Source organism: Stenella coeruleoalba (genome assembly GCF_951394435.1).
Source record: "Stenella coeruleoalba genome assembly, chromosome: 3".
Lineage (NCBI taxonomy): Eukaryota > Metazoa > Chordata > Mammalia > Artiodactyla > Delphinidae > Stenella > Stenella coeruleoalba.
In genome coordinates this window covers 158,183,580-158,198,342 of record NC_137148.1, presented here as the reverse complement: position 1 = coordinate 158,198,342, position 14,763 = coordinate 158,183,580, and the positions used below count along the sequence as shown (strand labels likewise).

Below are 14,763 nucleotides of genomic sequence, written 5' to 3'. Positions count from 1 at the left end.
CAGGAAATCACCCCCATCACAGGTGGTTCTCCTGGCCCACCCACAGAACCTCAGGGACCTGAGCAAGCCCCTTCCCTGCTGGGCGCCCCTCCATTCCTGCCTGGAAAGAGAAGCCACAGGGGCTGTCCCAGGGTCTCTCATGGGGGTTACCTTCCACTCGGAGGCTGGCTGTGCTTTTGGAAGACTCCGTCTCACACGTGTACTCGCCAGAATCTTTGAGTGAGGCTGCATGGATGACCAGCATGGCTCGAGTGCCTTCGATGAGAAGCTCATACTTCCGACTCTTACGAATGGCTTTCCCATCCTTCAGCCAGCGCACTGGGGTCCCCTCCCGTGACAGCTCACACCTCAGCACCACATCCTCACCCAGCATGGCCCGCTGGTCTTCCAGTGGCTTCGTAATGTCAACTGGCCTCTCTGAAAAGAACAGAGATGGTGGCCCAAGAAGCATGGCCGCAGCTCTACCCACGGCCACAGCCCTAGCCATGCCTGGGGTGAGGGCAAGGCAGGCATTCAGGAACCTTCAGGTTCTGAAGGTTGGGACCACAGAATCTACAGCTCTAAAACTTCCAACTCTGGAACCTCAGACCCAGGGGCCTCAGAGCCCTGGAATACCAGGGAAGGACCCCGGGAGGGAGAAAGATTAGACCACAGAATCTTATGTTCTCAGCACTGTTCAGAGTCCTGTGACTCAAAGCACGGCCATGGGCCAGCGCTGACTACGGGCTGAGCTTTACCCACTCGCGCCAAGTACTCATGCTGGAAGTAGGAGCTCAGAAATGCCAATGGCAACTTCCCTGGCTTCACGAATCATGCACCCTGGGAGCTACCACAGCAGTCGAATCACGGACTGAAGATCAGAAACCCTGCTTCTGCCCCAAGGCTCCAGAACCTCACCCTAGAAAGGAAGCCCCCTGGATGACCAGAAGCCCCCAGTACTCTGACAGATGCCTTCAGGTGCCAACCAGGGGCTGGGGAGACAGTCCCCAGAGGCACCCCCTTCCAGCTTCCAAGCCCAAGGCCCCTGCTCCAGGCTGCCTGGGGAGGGCCCAGGCTCAGCAGCTCCCAAACCAGCCCCTAGAGACAGACCCCCAACCTGCCCCGGCCAGTCGGTTCCCACTGCCGCCATCACCCACCTCTGATGATGAGCGAGGCCTTGGAGGTGAGGCCCCGCACAGAGAAGACCACCTCCCCGGCGTCACTTAGCAGAGCATCTCGGACGGCCAGTGTATACTTGCGGCCCTGGCGTGTGGCCCGGAAGCGGCCAGAGCTGCCCACCGTTTTCCCACCAACCATCCACACAGCAACATCGCTAGTGTTCTCATGGGACAGGACGCACTCAAAGCTGCAGCTCTCGCCCTCCGTCACCTCCACTGTCTTCAGCCTCTTGGTGATGCCCACGTGCAGGTCTGTGGGCCAGAGGAGACAGCTGTCACGCCAGCCAGGCCCACGGAAGCCTGCCCCTCGAGACAGGCACCGTCAAGCCTGTAGCAGCCCCAGTCCACACCCCAGGAGGGATGAGACCAGCCCACCGTCCCCAACCCCACTCCCAGAGGGCCTGCTGCCCCTCTCAGTGAATGTCCTCTTGGCCTCCAGCTGTCCACACCTTGGTGTTTGGATGGCTGATAGCTATGCGTTATGACCAGGGCGGCCGCCTTCACATTTGCTATGGAACAATGTGGAGAGAATAAGCGCCGCACACAGTTGTCACCAGCTTCTATGCTCCAGAAGAAGAACAGGCACCCAAAATGAACAGGCAATCCAGCTCTAGGACAAACTCACCACACCGCCCTCCCTTTCCTGTCCCTTTCCTGTCTCATCAAACACTGGCCAGACCATCAGGGGCCAGCCACGGGATCACAGGGCAGCAGGCCTGCCATGCACACAAGAGAGAGCAGGACTACGGGAGTGGAGCCAGGACAGTGATGCACCCAGGACGTCAGGCATCCACCCTATAGTTGGGGAACCAGGCCCAGACTGGCAGGAGCATGTGAAAAGCCTGTGGCCTGCCCACAGCCACCTTCACCAGGCTGTGCCACGCCCTGGGAGCCCTACTGGGGCACCCCCTGCCTGACATCTGGGGCTCTCCCACTCGCCCACTCCAGGAGGCTCTCCTGACCGCCCTTCTGTGGCCCCTGTGCCCGCCCGTACACATCCCCTGGTGCAGAGTGAATGTTTCCAGCCTCTGTAGAACCCTTTACACCTTGGGACTCTATCAAGCAGAGCCAGTCTAGTCTCCCAAGCTTTGCTCTGTTGCCCATCATCCCTGGTCCACCTGCCTGCACCTGGGCCTCCTAGGAGCCTGCCCTGACCTCTCCAGGCTCAGCAGAGCAGCCCCTGGTCTCGTAGGGTTGGGTGGGCCCCCCAGGCGGAGGCACCCCCATGCCCAGAGCCACGCCCCCAGTGCCCTGGCCCCGCCATCTGGAGCCACTGCAGCACGCACCGTGCACGCTGACATGGGCACGGGTCTCATCAGTGCCCACGTCGCAGGTGTATAGGCCAGCATCGTCCCTGCTCAGGTTGTGCACCGTGAGTCCCCGAGTGCCCGCTGTGTACAGGAATTCATACTTGTCACTGGGGCCCAACTCCATGCCATCCTTTCGCCACACCACACGAGCCTGGTGGTCAGAGACCTCGCACCGCAAGGCCAGCGTGCCCCACTCCTCCACGGACACGTCGTCCAACGCCTTCAGGAACACCACCGGCTTCCCTGCAGGGAAGGTGTGGGCGACTGAGGGGACGAGCTGCCACCTCTGGCCCTCGGGGTGCCAGGTGCACATCCCAGGGGTCCCCAGAGACCCCACAAGGACACCTCACCTTTGACCTCCAGGTGGGCCGAGGCCATAACCTTGGGCGAGGAGGCGCATACGGTGCCCGTGTCAGCCCGTTGGACCTGCTTCAGCACCAGCGTGTGGCGGCGGCCCTCACGGGTAATCTCGTGTAAGCTGTCGTTATACAGTGGCGTCCCATTGAGCGACCACTCCACCTCCTCGTCCTCGTGGGACAGCTCGCAGGAGAAGCAGGCACAGCCCTCCTCCGTGACCTCCAAGTCCTGCAGTGGCTGCGTCACCGTCACCTCCCGCACTGCCAGGAGCACACCAGGCAGCTCAGCACGACCGCCATCACCGCCTCCCCTAGAGACCCTCTGGTGGCCCTGTGCCCCCTCGCTCTGTACCTTCCACAGTGACCTCAGCGCTGCTCTGGGCGCTGCCGGCCTGGCAGCGGTAGACACCAGCATCCGCGGGTCTGAGCCGCAGGATACACAGCTCTGCCATGTGGCCCTCCAGCCTCATCTTGAACTTGTCAGATGGCACCAGGGGTGTCTCCTCCTTGTACCACTGCACGGTCTTGGGGGATGGCTTGAAGTCACAGGACAGGACTACCGACTGCAGCTCGCGCCCCACCTTGGGCTCTAGTGGCCGCGTGAGCACCATGGGAATGTCTGTGGTGGAAGGAAAGAGGGAAGCACTGTGTAAAGTGGGCCAGACCACAAGGCCATAACACCTGCCCCTGCCCTGCCCGCTCTCCATGTGCAGCCAACCCGCCAGGCAGCGCACTCTTACCTGAGACGACCAGGCAGGCGGTGGAGCGTGATTTGCCAATGGTGAAGTGCACCGGCCCGGTCATGGTGGAGCAGGTACGCCGCAGCGTCAGCCGGTGCACTGTGCCCTCCTGTTCCATTCCCACGTCAGCCCCTGCCTGCAGCACTGTCTTCCCCAGGAGCCACTTAGGCGGCCGCACCGAGGGGATGGAGGTCTCACACTCGAACCAGGCAGGGGCGGGCTCCATCACCGTCACATCCTGCAGGCCCCGCACGATAGTGATGGATTTCTCTGTGGGCGAGCGGCCAGTCACTGGGGCAGTCCCGGGGGAGCACCACCAGCCACCCCTCCTGCAGGGTTGGTGTTACTTCCTGGGAACAAACCCTCTCAGGCATGCTCACTTCCTCCCTGGGGTGACCCAACGCGCCCAGTCAGGTCCTTCTCAGACCTGGCCACCTCTGAGTGCCACAGGCTGTAACACCTCCCCTGGCGGAAAAAAGGAACAGCTGCCCACCCAGCCCTGCCCGAACCTTCCACAAAGAACTGGGCACTGGTCTTAACATCGCCAGCATCACAGGTATAAGTGTCCTCGTCCTCAGGCTGGACGGCGTTGATGACTAGCTGGCGGTAGAGGCCGTCACTGACCATCTCATACTTGGCCCCAGGCTGCAGTTCCACGCTGCCCTTGAACCACCGCACCCGGGCACTGGCCCTCGACATCTGGCACTCGAGCACACCGCGGTGCTTCTCTATTGCGATCTTGTCCCGCAGCGGGCGCAGGATGGATACTGGCAGCTCTGTGGGTACACCCAGCAGGGTCAGGGCAGGTGCACAGTGATCCCGAACACCCAGGGCTGGGTGCTGCGGCTGTGCATCTTCCAACCGGCCGGACTGGGACATCAGGCTCAGGCTAAACAGCCTATGCCGGCCCGCCCACCAGAGCCAGCAGATAGCTAGGCTGAGTGTTGCCCTCGGGCTAGTCTGGGACTCGCTACTCACATCTGACCACAGGGACACTGGGCACACACCCACACCCGCTATCGTCCAGTGGGCCTCATCACGCGCATGCCTGCCCCACTCCCCCACCCCGCCCGTCCCCTCGCCACACAGCCTCACCCTCATCCTGCGCACCCCCGAATCCCTTGCACCCTGCCCTCACCTTAGGCATCCAAATGTCCCACACCCCTGCCCCCTACCTGTTTCTAGACCCTTTCTCCCTCATGCCCCACAGCCACTTTGACTGTCATCAAGGCCACCAGGTAAAGCCTTGTGTGCTTACTTCCTGCCAGGGCCTCACACCTTTTCTCTCCAGCACTTGCTGCAGTCCCAGGAAGGAGAATTCATTGGTACCTCCGTTTTACACAAAGAAGGAGACCCCAAGGCTGCCTCCCCTAGACCACTTTCTTCCTGCCAAGGAGGGAATACCCCCTTTCCCTCCTCCTGGATCACTGCTGTCCTCATTCCAGGAGGGACCCCAGGACAGGGACAGCTGGCCTTTCAGCCCTGTGAGACTCAGTACACACGCTTGTTCACACACACGCTGTCCAGCCCATGCCCTGCCCTGAGCCGCCATTACCTTTTACTCGGAGCTGGGCTCGTGATTCTGCCCGTTGTGCTACAAATTTGATTTCCCCTGCATCTTCCACCAGGACCCTCCGATAGATGAGAGTGTATGTCCTTCCTGGGAACAAAGGCCACTCAGCACTAAAGGGAGGGGTGGCCTGGGGGCGGGAAGGAGGAGAAGCCCTGCTGAAGCCCACCCACTGTCCTCATCTCACCTTCCTGGCGGATCCGCACATTGTCACTGGGCCGAAGCTTGCTGCCCTCCCGGAACCACTGGGCAGGCACCTCATCGTGGGAGACCTCGCAGGAGAAGGTGGCACCCTCCCTCTCCATCACTTCCACATCCTCCAGAGGCCTCACGATCTGGACATTTCGGCCTGGGGCAAGAAGCAGGCCCTGCTACATCCTGACACGCAGAGCTATCTGACGGCTACCCCCCACCCCAGCTTGCTGAGGGAGTACAGGATGGGTGGGGCAAGAGCAGAGCCAGAGGGCCAAGCACTTGCTGGGTGACGCGGTGGGGGGCCAGGAGGTGCTTGCACCCACCCACCCAGCCCTCACCTTGCACCTTCAGGGAGGCCGAGCTCTGAGCATCGTGGGCATCACACACGTACACGCCCTGGTCCCCAAGCTCACATCGGTAAATGACGAGACTCCTGCAGGCCCCCTGGGCCCCCATGCCCACCGTCTTGCTCCCCCGCAGCTCCACACCGTCCTGTGGAGGAACGAGGCCAGGTTAAGTGCTGGAACTGCCCAGCAGAGTGGTCCCATTCCCGCCCACCCATGGTGAGAGGTAAGAGGGGGCAGAGGAGTCCAAGTTCCCAGGCACCTTCAACCAGCGCACATCCACATTGGGGCGTGAGAGCTCACAGTCCAGGACCACCTTGTCCTTTTCCGTGGCCACCACGTCCTGCAGAGGGCGGCTGAACTTCACAGGCAGCTCTGGAAAGACAGGACGGGAGTGGTGAGAAGCAGGGCCTCTGGGCGGGGACAGGGCCTGAGCTGGTTGGAATCATTCAGCTGGTTAACGGAATGAGCCCCAGGCTTCCCTGGTGGCGCAGTGGTTGACAGTCCGCCTGCCGATGGACGGGACACGGGTTCGTGCCCCGGTCCGGGAAGACCCCACACGCCGCGGAGTGGCTGGGCCCGTGAGCCACGGCCGCTAAGCCTGCGCGTCCGGAGCCTATGCTCCGCAACGGGAGAGGCCACAACAGTGAGAGGCCCGCGTACCGCAAAAAAAAAAAAGAAGGAATGAGCCCCCCGCTCCTCCAGGATTCCATATCCCTGCCCATAGCTGCCTCCCTGGGCCACCTTGGGGACAGGGGCAGGTGCTCTGGAGTGAGTCCCGCCCCACCTATGTCCACCTACCAGTGACCACCAGCCGTGCAGATGTGTGCACGCCCTCCGCCCTGAAGGAAACCAGGCCACTGTCCTGCCTCTGCAGCCCAGACAGCGTAAGGATATGGGTGGGGCCGTGCACCACCAGCTGGCACGTGGGTCCCGGCTGGAGCCGAAGGCCATCTCGAGTCCAGCTGCCCTCCACATCAGCATGAGACAGCTCTACTTCCATTGTGGCTGTGCCCTGCTCCTGCACCTCCACTGTCTGCAGGCCCCGCACAAGCCGGACCTGGCGCACTATGGGACGAACAAGGGGAAGGATGAGCCACTGTAGCAAGACCCTGGCCCTCGGTCCAGCCCCCATCACTTCCCCAGGGAGCCTCAAGGTGCTCTGGAAGGGGAGGCCTGCCCCTCCAGGTGGATGCCTGCCCCCTCCTTCACTCCCTTCCCCACCTCCCTGGCCCCTGCAAGTGAAGGTCCACCCCTTCCTCCATCTTTCCCTTTTCCCCCTTTTCCAGGGCCCTGCCCCCAGGGGGAGATTCCCTACCCTCCCCAACTCCTCGATGCCCAACCCCTAGGCCAAGCCCCCTTAGCTGCTCACTTTCCACAGTCAGCTTGGCCTGCGTCTTATCGTCCGCTGTCTCGCAGCCGTAGAAACCACGGTCAGCGAAACCCACACTGCGGAGAACCAAGCGGTGACTTGAGCCCTCGGCGTGTATCTCCACATTCTCGCCTGCCACCAGGGCCGCGGCGTTGCGTGTCCACTTGACCTCCGGCCATGGCCGCGTCAGCTCCACCTCCATGGTCACCGAGCTCCACTCTTCCACAGTCTGTGGCTCCAGCTTTTTTTTGAACAACACTGGGGCCTCTGGAGTCACAGGAGAGGGAGGTCATTACAGCCACTGCCACTCTCAGGAAAGCAGGGCAGAGGGACCCTGCCCCAACCCCTAGCCAGCAGAGCTGCCCTCCACCACATTCTGACTCCAAGCTAGGCAAGGCCTTGGCCATACTCAGGGCCCAGCGGCACACATGCACAGGCACAATCTTGTGGAAGGAAACCACACTTCAGGGGGGCTTCTCCTTTCCCAGTCCCCCTCCCACCTCCTGCTCCCCTGCTCTGAACAACTCCTGCCATCCCCCACCAGGGCCTGGAACTCCTAAGTGTGGCCGGTGGCCAGGAGCATTGGGACACAGGGAGCCACTGAGACAGGCCGACTCTGAGCTCCCAGGCCGGCTGCACCACAGTCTCTGCTTTAACTAGGCCCTGGATGCGTCACATTAAGGAAGAGAAACGCTAGAGTGAATCTCCCAGTCTCGGGCTGTGCCATGATCTCCGCAGAAGTGCATCTGGCCGCGTTACTCCCTTACTCAAGAACCTGAGATGGCTCGGCTCCCACTTACTCTCAGGTTACGTGCTGGCCCTCCCCCATGCAATCTGGCTTCAGCGAGCAAAGCGCACCCCCATCGTCTGCATCCGCTTGCACTGGCTGCCCACTCCAGTCTCTCCCACCTTGCCATCCTTTGGGCTCAGCAAGGATCGTCTCCTCTAGGATGACTCCCTGGAGTGTCTGAGCCTCCACCCACTCCCCGACCAGGTGTGCCCTACAGGAGTTTACCATCTCCCCTTTAGAGCAGGTGCCTGGCCCCTCGGTCTGACCCTACTCTTCTCTCTGCAGCTGACAAACCCTGTGTCCTCTGAAATCAGCCAGATGAGCTGGATACAGGCCAGCAGCAGGATGCTACCTTGGGACCAGCCCATCAGGAGACGCCTGCTGTGAGGAGCCGGTGCGTCCTTCCTGCTGCCCCACACACGCACCTCGGACCCGGAGGGCAGCCACGGTCTTGATGCCCTCAGCCTCCGCGGTGATCTGGCCGGCATCCTCCAGGGCCAGGCCCAAGATAGTCAGGCTGTGGCTGGCACCCTTCTGCGATATGAGAAACTTCTCGCTGGACTGTAGCTTGACGTCATCCCGGAACCACGTCACCGCCACGTCGCTGGGAGTCACCACGCACTGGAAGGTGGCCTCGCAGCCCTCCTCCGCAACCACTGCGCTCAGCCCAGACGTGAACTTGACCACACGGGGGACTGCTGACAAGAGCTCCACTTGAGAGGCGGTTAGGAGGGGCAGGGGCCCCCACCTAGCAGACGCCGCGGAAGGACACCTCTTCGGGAAGCAGCCCTGGAATGCTCCGCCAAGCCACCCACCCACCTGGGCGGCCCAGCCCCTGTGCCCGGCATCCGCATACCGCTCACGGTGAGCATGGCGCTGGTGTGGTCGTCGCGGCTCTCGCACACGTACTCCCCCGCATCTTCCGCCCGCAGGTCCGACACAGTGAGCGAGCGCTGAAGTCCCGCAGCCGCCATCTGGAAGCGTTTGCCGGCCCGGAGTTGCGTGTTCCCATGGCGCCACACCACCTGGGCCTGTGCCGGGCTCAGCTCGCAGACCAGCTTCACTGTGCCGCCCAGCTCCCCGCTCACGGGCTCCAGGGGACGGCAGAACTTGGCAGCCACCTCTGGGGGAGGGGAAGGGAGGGGACGTCAGCCTGGTGGGGCTCGGGCCATAGGACCAGCTCTGAGCTGCCCGGTTGTGCGCCCTGAGCCTCACCCAGTCTCCACTCCAGGACGCTGCAAACAAGGGGTTCCCAGACGGCCTCCCCGTGGCCCCACTCACCTTCCACTTGCACCGGGAAGTCCTGCTCCTCTGCGCCCAGGCGGCAGCAGTAGACGGCACTGTCCAGGATCTGCGCACCACGCACGGTCAGGGTGTGGGTGTCCCCCAGGCTGGCCGTCTCGTGCCGCTTGCTGCTGCGAATCTCCACACCATCCTTGAGCCAAGTCACCGCGGCCACAGAGGGTGCGGCCAGCGTGGCTGTCAGGACGATGTCCTCGTGTTCCCTGACCACCAGAGGTTCCCTGCGTCTGGGTCTCTCCAGGGTCGGGGGCTCAAGTTCCGGCTCTGGGGGGCGGGGGCGGGGGGTGACCAACAAGCATTAGAGGGGAGACCCTCGCATCCCTGGCCTGGGTCCCGTCCCCCCTCCAGGCTACGTGGTGGGAGAAGACTTGAAATGAAAGTGCCCGGGCGGTCCAGCTCTCCACTGCTGCCTCTCTGCTGAGCAAGCCAGACAGTGAATGCAACAGGGCCACACTCTGTGCCAGGCACCATCCCGGCTCACAGGGGCAGTGCAGGGCAGCCAGGAGGGACCACCTGGGGCCACAAGCTCTGTCCCACCAAAAGCTGAGAGTCGAGGATCCCTGCCCCCACCCCCAAGGGAAGATGGGCCCCATGAGCAGCTAATGCAGGGAAAGTAAGGCACACAGTGACCCTGACACAGCCTGGGGGCTGGGCCAAAATTCCAGAAGAGCAGTGGGGAGCAGGGCCAGGAAGGGAGGCAGAGGAGGACGGTTTCGGTAGAAGAACCCCCATGCGGAGTGGAGAGACCAGGCAAAGACGGAGAGGGATGAAACAGCCTGAGAGCCTCCAGCAGCCCAGCATGGGGGCAAAGCCAAGGCAGAGAAGGGGGAAGGGGAAGGCCCTGGGTGGGGACCCAAGAGCATCCCTGTGAGGGCTGACCCAGGGGAGCACTTGGAAGGACCACACTGGCTGCTGGATTGGGGGCAAGGGCCACAGCTGGGGACGGGGACAGTGTCAGCCACCTCAGGACACTGAAACCCAGTGATGTCATCGGCAGCCAGGAGGGACGGGAGCAGGCAACAAACCAGCTTGGCTCAGACCCAGGATAGGATGGGCATCTGAGCAGAGGCCGACACAATGGGCTGACCTCAATGCATCTGGACGGTCAGGGCCCCAAGGCCAGAGACGGGGACTCCAGACCCAATGGGGGCAGGGGCATCCAAGGCCAGAAGCTCCTCAGAGCAGGACTGGGCTCCACAGCTGCCCACGAAGACTTAATATGGGAACAGTGCCCCTTGCCAACGACAGACAAAGAATGGCCATTTCAGCAGACTACAGGCCTTAGCAGCCTGCAGATGACTGAGAAAGCCTGTGGCAGGTTTCATGCTGGGAGAGGTGGGGATGTGATGGAGAGATGCAGGAACCTGGGGAAGCAGATGCCAAAAGTGTCCCGGACCAGGGGCTGTGGCAAGCATCCCACAACTCAAGGACCTTCCCAGTGGACAGCACCCCGGGGCTGACTGCATCAGAGGAGAACCCAGCACAGGCCCAACACACACATGTCCCCCACCCTGCTGGAGATGTGCTAATTTCCCCCAATTTGTCAGGTGCTCAGCCTCTACACCCAACCCTGGCACCCACCTGTGACATCCAGGTGGAAGGAGACCTTCTGGCCCCCGGCCTCGCAGCTGTACTCCCCGGCGTCTGCCTTGCCCGCCTGCTGCACCACCAGCCTCCGGGTGCAGCCCGTGGCCTCCACACGCACTCTTGAGCTCGAACTCAGCTTCTTCCTGTTCTTGTACCACATCACCTCCGTCTGGGCCTGGGCCACCTCGCAGCTCAGCGTGGCACTGGCCCCCGCCACGGCCTGCACTTCACTGCGTGCCGGCTGCTCCTTGGCAAACACCACCATAGGCTCTGGGGACAGGGAGGGATGCAGAGAGGCAAAAACACCATCTCAGTCAAGAAGGCAGCACTAGGGAAAAAAGGCCTGGACAGATGGGAAGGGGGGCTGGAAACTTCTCCAGGCTCTGGTCTAGTTGTGCAACAAGTACCCACAATTTATCTATACATTCTACCACTGATCTGTGCATGTTGTTCCAAGTGGGGACTTTGTGAAAGATTTCTTCCATGCACATATTCCTCTAGGAAAGGAACTGTGGGATCAGGAGGCATGCACACCTCAACCTTCCTAGAGGATGCAGAGTCTTTCCCACACAACTGAGCAGAGCACGTTCCCACCCACAGCGCAGGAGAGTTCCTGAGGCTCCATGCTGTTGTCAGCTGTTGGCAGTCTGGTAGTTGTACTTCCTGAGCTCTCTTTTGCATGGTCCTGATGATTTAGAGTGGAGCACCATTTCTGATCTTTTTGGCTTTTGGTGTTTGCCCTTCTGTAGTGTCATTGCAAGGCTTTTGCCCAGTTAGCAGTAGCATTGTCTGTCTTTTCCTTATTCATTTTCAGGAACTCTTTATATATTTATGTTAGAACTTTGAGAATTATGGATATGTAAATAACTTCTCCATCTTTGTCACTTGTTTTGTCATCTTTTATGTGTCTTCTGTTGATATAGTTCTTAGTTTTAATACAGGCAAGTATGTCAATTTGTCCCTTGTGATTAATGCATTTATATCCTATTTAAGAAATCTTTTATTACCCTCAGGTCATTAAATAATCTATATTAGCTGCTAAGAGCTTGCTTTATCTTTCACATTGGAGTCTCTAACCCACCTGGAGTTGGTGTTTGTGTGTGCTGCGAGGGAGATGTCCATTTTTATTATAGAGGAATAGATATAAAAATAGAGATATATGTATACAGTTACATGGTATTAGCACAGTTTATGAAAAGACCATCCTTTCTCTATACCACACACTAGCACTACAGAGTTAAAAAACAGAAAAGGGATGGGGGAGTCTGGTTATGTGTGGGGCTGTTTCAGAGCTCACTATTCTGTTCCTTTGTTCTGTGTATTTATCCCTGCATTGAAACCCAGTTGTTTTCACTACTGTAGCTTTATAATAAGTTTGGCATCTTGCAGATGAAATGCTCTCACTTTATGAGTGCTTCGGTTCCACTTGACTCTTGGAATCAACTAGTCAATTTTGACACACCCACAAAAGGACTTTTCTTTGGGTTTTGATTAGGAGTGGACATCTTTGTGTCTTCCATGCATATCCCACCATTCATTTAGCACTGTCTCCCTAAAGTATTTAATAATATCCTCCTCAGAAGCCTTAAACATATTTTATTAGACATGGAATTAGAAGCATGATACTTTTGATGCTATTATAATTGTCTTAAAATATCCTTTCCTGACTCTTTGTTGCTAGTACATCAACATAGAAGCGTTTTCTGTGTATTTCGTATGTGGCAGTCTTCCTTAACTTCCTTACTAACTCTAAAAATTCTTCCTTTTCTACCTTCTGCGTTAATAATCTTATCATCGGTGAAGTCCACTTTTACTTTATCTAAATTTTATTGCTTTATATTCCTCCTTATAGGCTGTACAATGTTGGACACGAGTTCTGATAGTGGAGCCACTTGAAATGCCCCAGTTAAAAAGAAAAGCTTTCAAGGTTTCCCTATAAGTGTGATGTTTGCTGTGGTTTTCTTTAGCACCCTGTATCAAATTAAGAAACTATCCTTTTATTACTAGTTTATTAAGAAGTTTATTAACATGAATATATGCTACTACATTTCATAAAACTCTTATTCTGAATATGATGTAAAAAATTTATCAAGCACTTTTATTCTGCATTCTTCTAGGTAAAAACATGCTTTTTCTCTTTTAGTTTCTTAACATTATAGATTGTATTGATGTTTCTTATGTTCTGATGTTGAACCACCCTTGCATTCCTGGATTAAGATCTGAGTGTATTGTGCTTTTCATGCATTGCTCCACTCACTTTGCCAATACTTTGTATAGGATTTTGATATTGACATCCATAAAAGATTGGCCTGTAATTTCAATTCTTTATACTTTCTTTGTCAGATTTTGGTATCGATGCTATATGCTAGCTACATAAAATGAGTTAAAGAGCATATATATATACACACACACATATCCATATATATCCATATATATGTATATCTCCATATATACATATATATATGTATATCCCCTTCAAAGCTTTTGCACAGCAAAGGAAACCATAAACAAGACCAAAAGACAACCCTCAGAATGGGAGAAAATATTTGCAAATGAAGCAACCGACAAAGGATTAATCTCCAAAATTTACAAGCAGCTCATGCAGCTCAATAACAAAAAAACAAAAACCCAATCCAAAAATGGGCAGAAAACCTAAATAGACATTTCTCCAAACAAGATATACAGACTGCCAACAAACACATGAAAGAATGCTCAACATCATTAATCATTAGAGAAATGCAAATCAAAACTACAATGAGACATCATCTCACACCAGTCAGAATGGCCATCATCAAAAAATCTAGAAACAATAAATGCTGGAGAGGGTGTGGAGAAAAGGGAACACTCTTGCACTGCTGGTGGGAATGTGAATTGGTACAGCCACTATGGAGAACAGTATGGAGGTTCCTTAAAAAACTACAAATAGAACTACCATATGACCCAGCAATTCCACTACTGGGCATATACCCTGAGAAAACCATAATTCAAAAAGAGTCATGTACCAAAATGTTCATTGCAGCTCTATTTACAATAGCCAGGACATGGAAACAACCTAAGTGTCCATCATCAGATGAATGGATAAGGAAGATGTGGCACATATATACAATGGAATATTACTCAGCCATAAAAAGAAACGAAATTGAGCTATTTGTAATGAGGTGGATGGACCTAGAGTCTGTCATACAGAGTGAAGTAAATCAGAAAGAGAAAGACAAATACCATATGCTAACACATATATATGGAATTTAAGAAAAAAAAATGTCACGAAGAACCTAGGGGTAAGACAGGAATAAAGACACAGACCTACTAGAGAATGGACTTGAGGACACCAGAAGCAGGAAGGGTAAGCTGGGACGAAGTGAGAGAGTGGCATGGACATATATACACTACCAAATGTGAAATAGATAGCTAGTGGGAAGCAGCCGCATAGCACAGGGAGATCAGCTCAGTGCTTTGTGACCACCTAGAGGGGTGGGATAGGGAGGATGGGAGGGAGGGAGATGCAAGAGGGAAGAGATATGGGAACATATGTGTATGTATAACTGATTCACTTTGTTATAAAGCAGAAACTAACACACCATTGTAAAGCAATTATACTCCAATAAAGATGTAAAAAAATACAAAAATATATGTATATCCCTTTTCCATTCTCTTAAAGAATTTCGATGAATATGGAATAATTTCTTTCCAGAATATTCTATATAAATTGCCAGTAGAGCCACTGAGCTTAATCTTGTTCTATGAGAAGATTCTTTTATTATGCTTCCATTTAGTTAAAAGGTTATTAGACTGTTCAAGTTGTTAATTTCTTCTTGTGTAAGTTTTGGTATAATTTTCTAAGAATTGGCCACTATTTCAAAACTTTTCAAATTTACTTGTGTGAAATAATATCGTGTTTTATTATAATAATGTCAAATGATTCATAGTGGGTTTCTTGGTATCTATATACACCTATGAATCATTATATACTAATACGATACCAAACTGTTATGTGGTGGCACTTAGGAGTCAATGCAGGACCACAGCCCATCTCTATTTGA

The 14,763-nt window shown here is 55.8% G+C and overlaps 1 protein-coding gene across 1 annotated transcript in view; it reads right to left on the bottom strand.

Moving 5' to 3' along the window:
• The window catches only part of OBSCN (obscurin, cytoskeletal calmodulin and titin-interacting RhoGEF), a gene marked incomplete at both ends in the record, with an annotated part of 178,879 nt that overhangs the window by 73,969 nt on the left and 90,147 nt on the right, over window positions 1–14,763 (bottom strand). Inside the window, 16 exons of the mRNA XM_079915848.1 lie at window positions 151–417; window positions 1,137–1,409; window positions 2,444–2,710; window positions 2,818–3,084; window positions 3,176–3,442; window positions 3,564–3,833; window positions 4,073–4,339; window positions 5,119–5,223; window positions 5,667–5,820; window positions 5,935–6,047; window positions 6,474–6,740; window positions 7,045–7,311; window positions 8,260–8,529; window positions 8,691–8,957; window positions 9,116–9,400; window positions 10,718–10,993. Of these exons, the coding sequence (XP_079771974.1) occupies window positions 151–417; window positions 1,137–1,409; window positions 2,444–2,710; window positions 2,818–3,084; window positions 3,176–3,442; window positions 3,564–3,833; window positions 4,073–4,339; window positions 5,119–5,223; window positions 5,667–5,820; window positions 5,935–6,047; window positions 6,474–6,740; window positions 7,045–7,311; window positions 8,260–8,529; window positions 8,691–8,957; window positions 9,116–9,400; window positions 10,718–10,993 (3,882 nt within the window). The remainder of the gene's footprint in view (window positions 1–150; window positions 418–1,136; window positions 1,410–2,443; window positions 2,711–2,817; window positions 3,085–3,175; window positions 3,443–3,563; window positions 3,834–4,072; window positions 4,340–5,118; window positions 5,224–5,666; window positions 5,821–5,934; window positions 6,048–6,473; window positions 6,741–7,044; window positions 7,312–8,259; window positions 8,530–8,690; window positions 8,958–9,115; window positions 9,401–10,717; window positions 10,994–14,763) is intronic.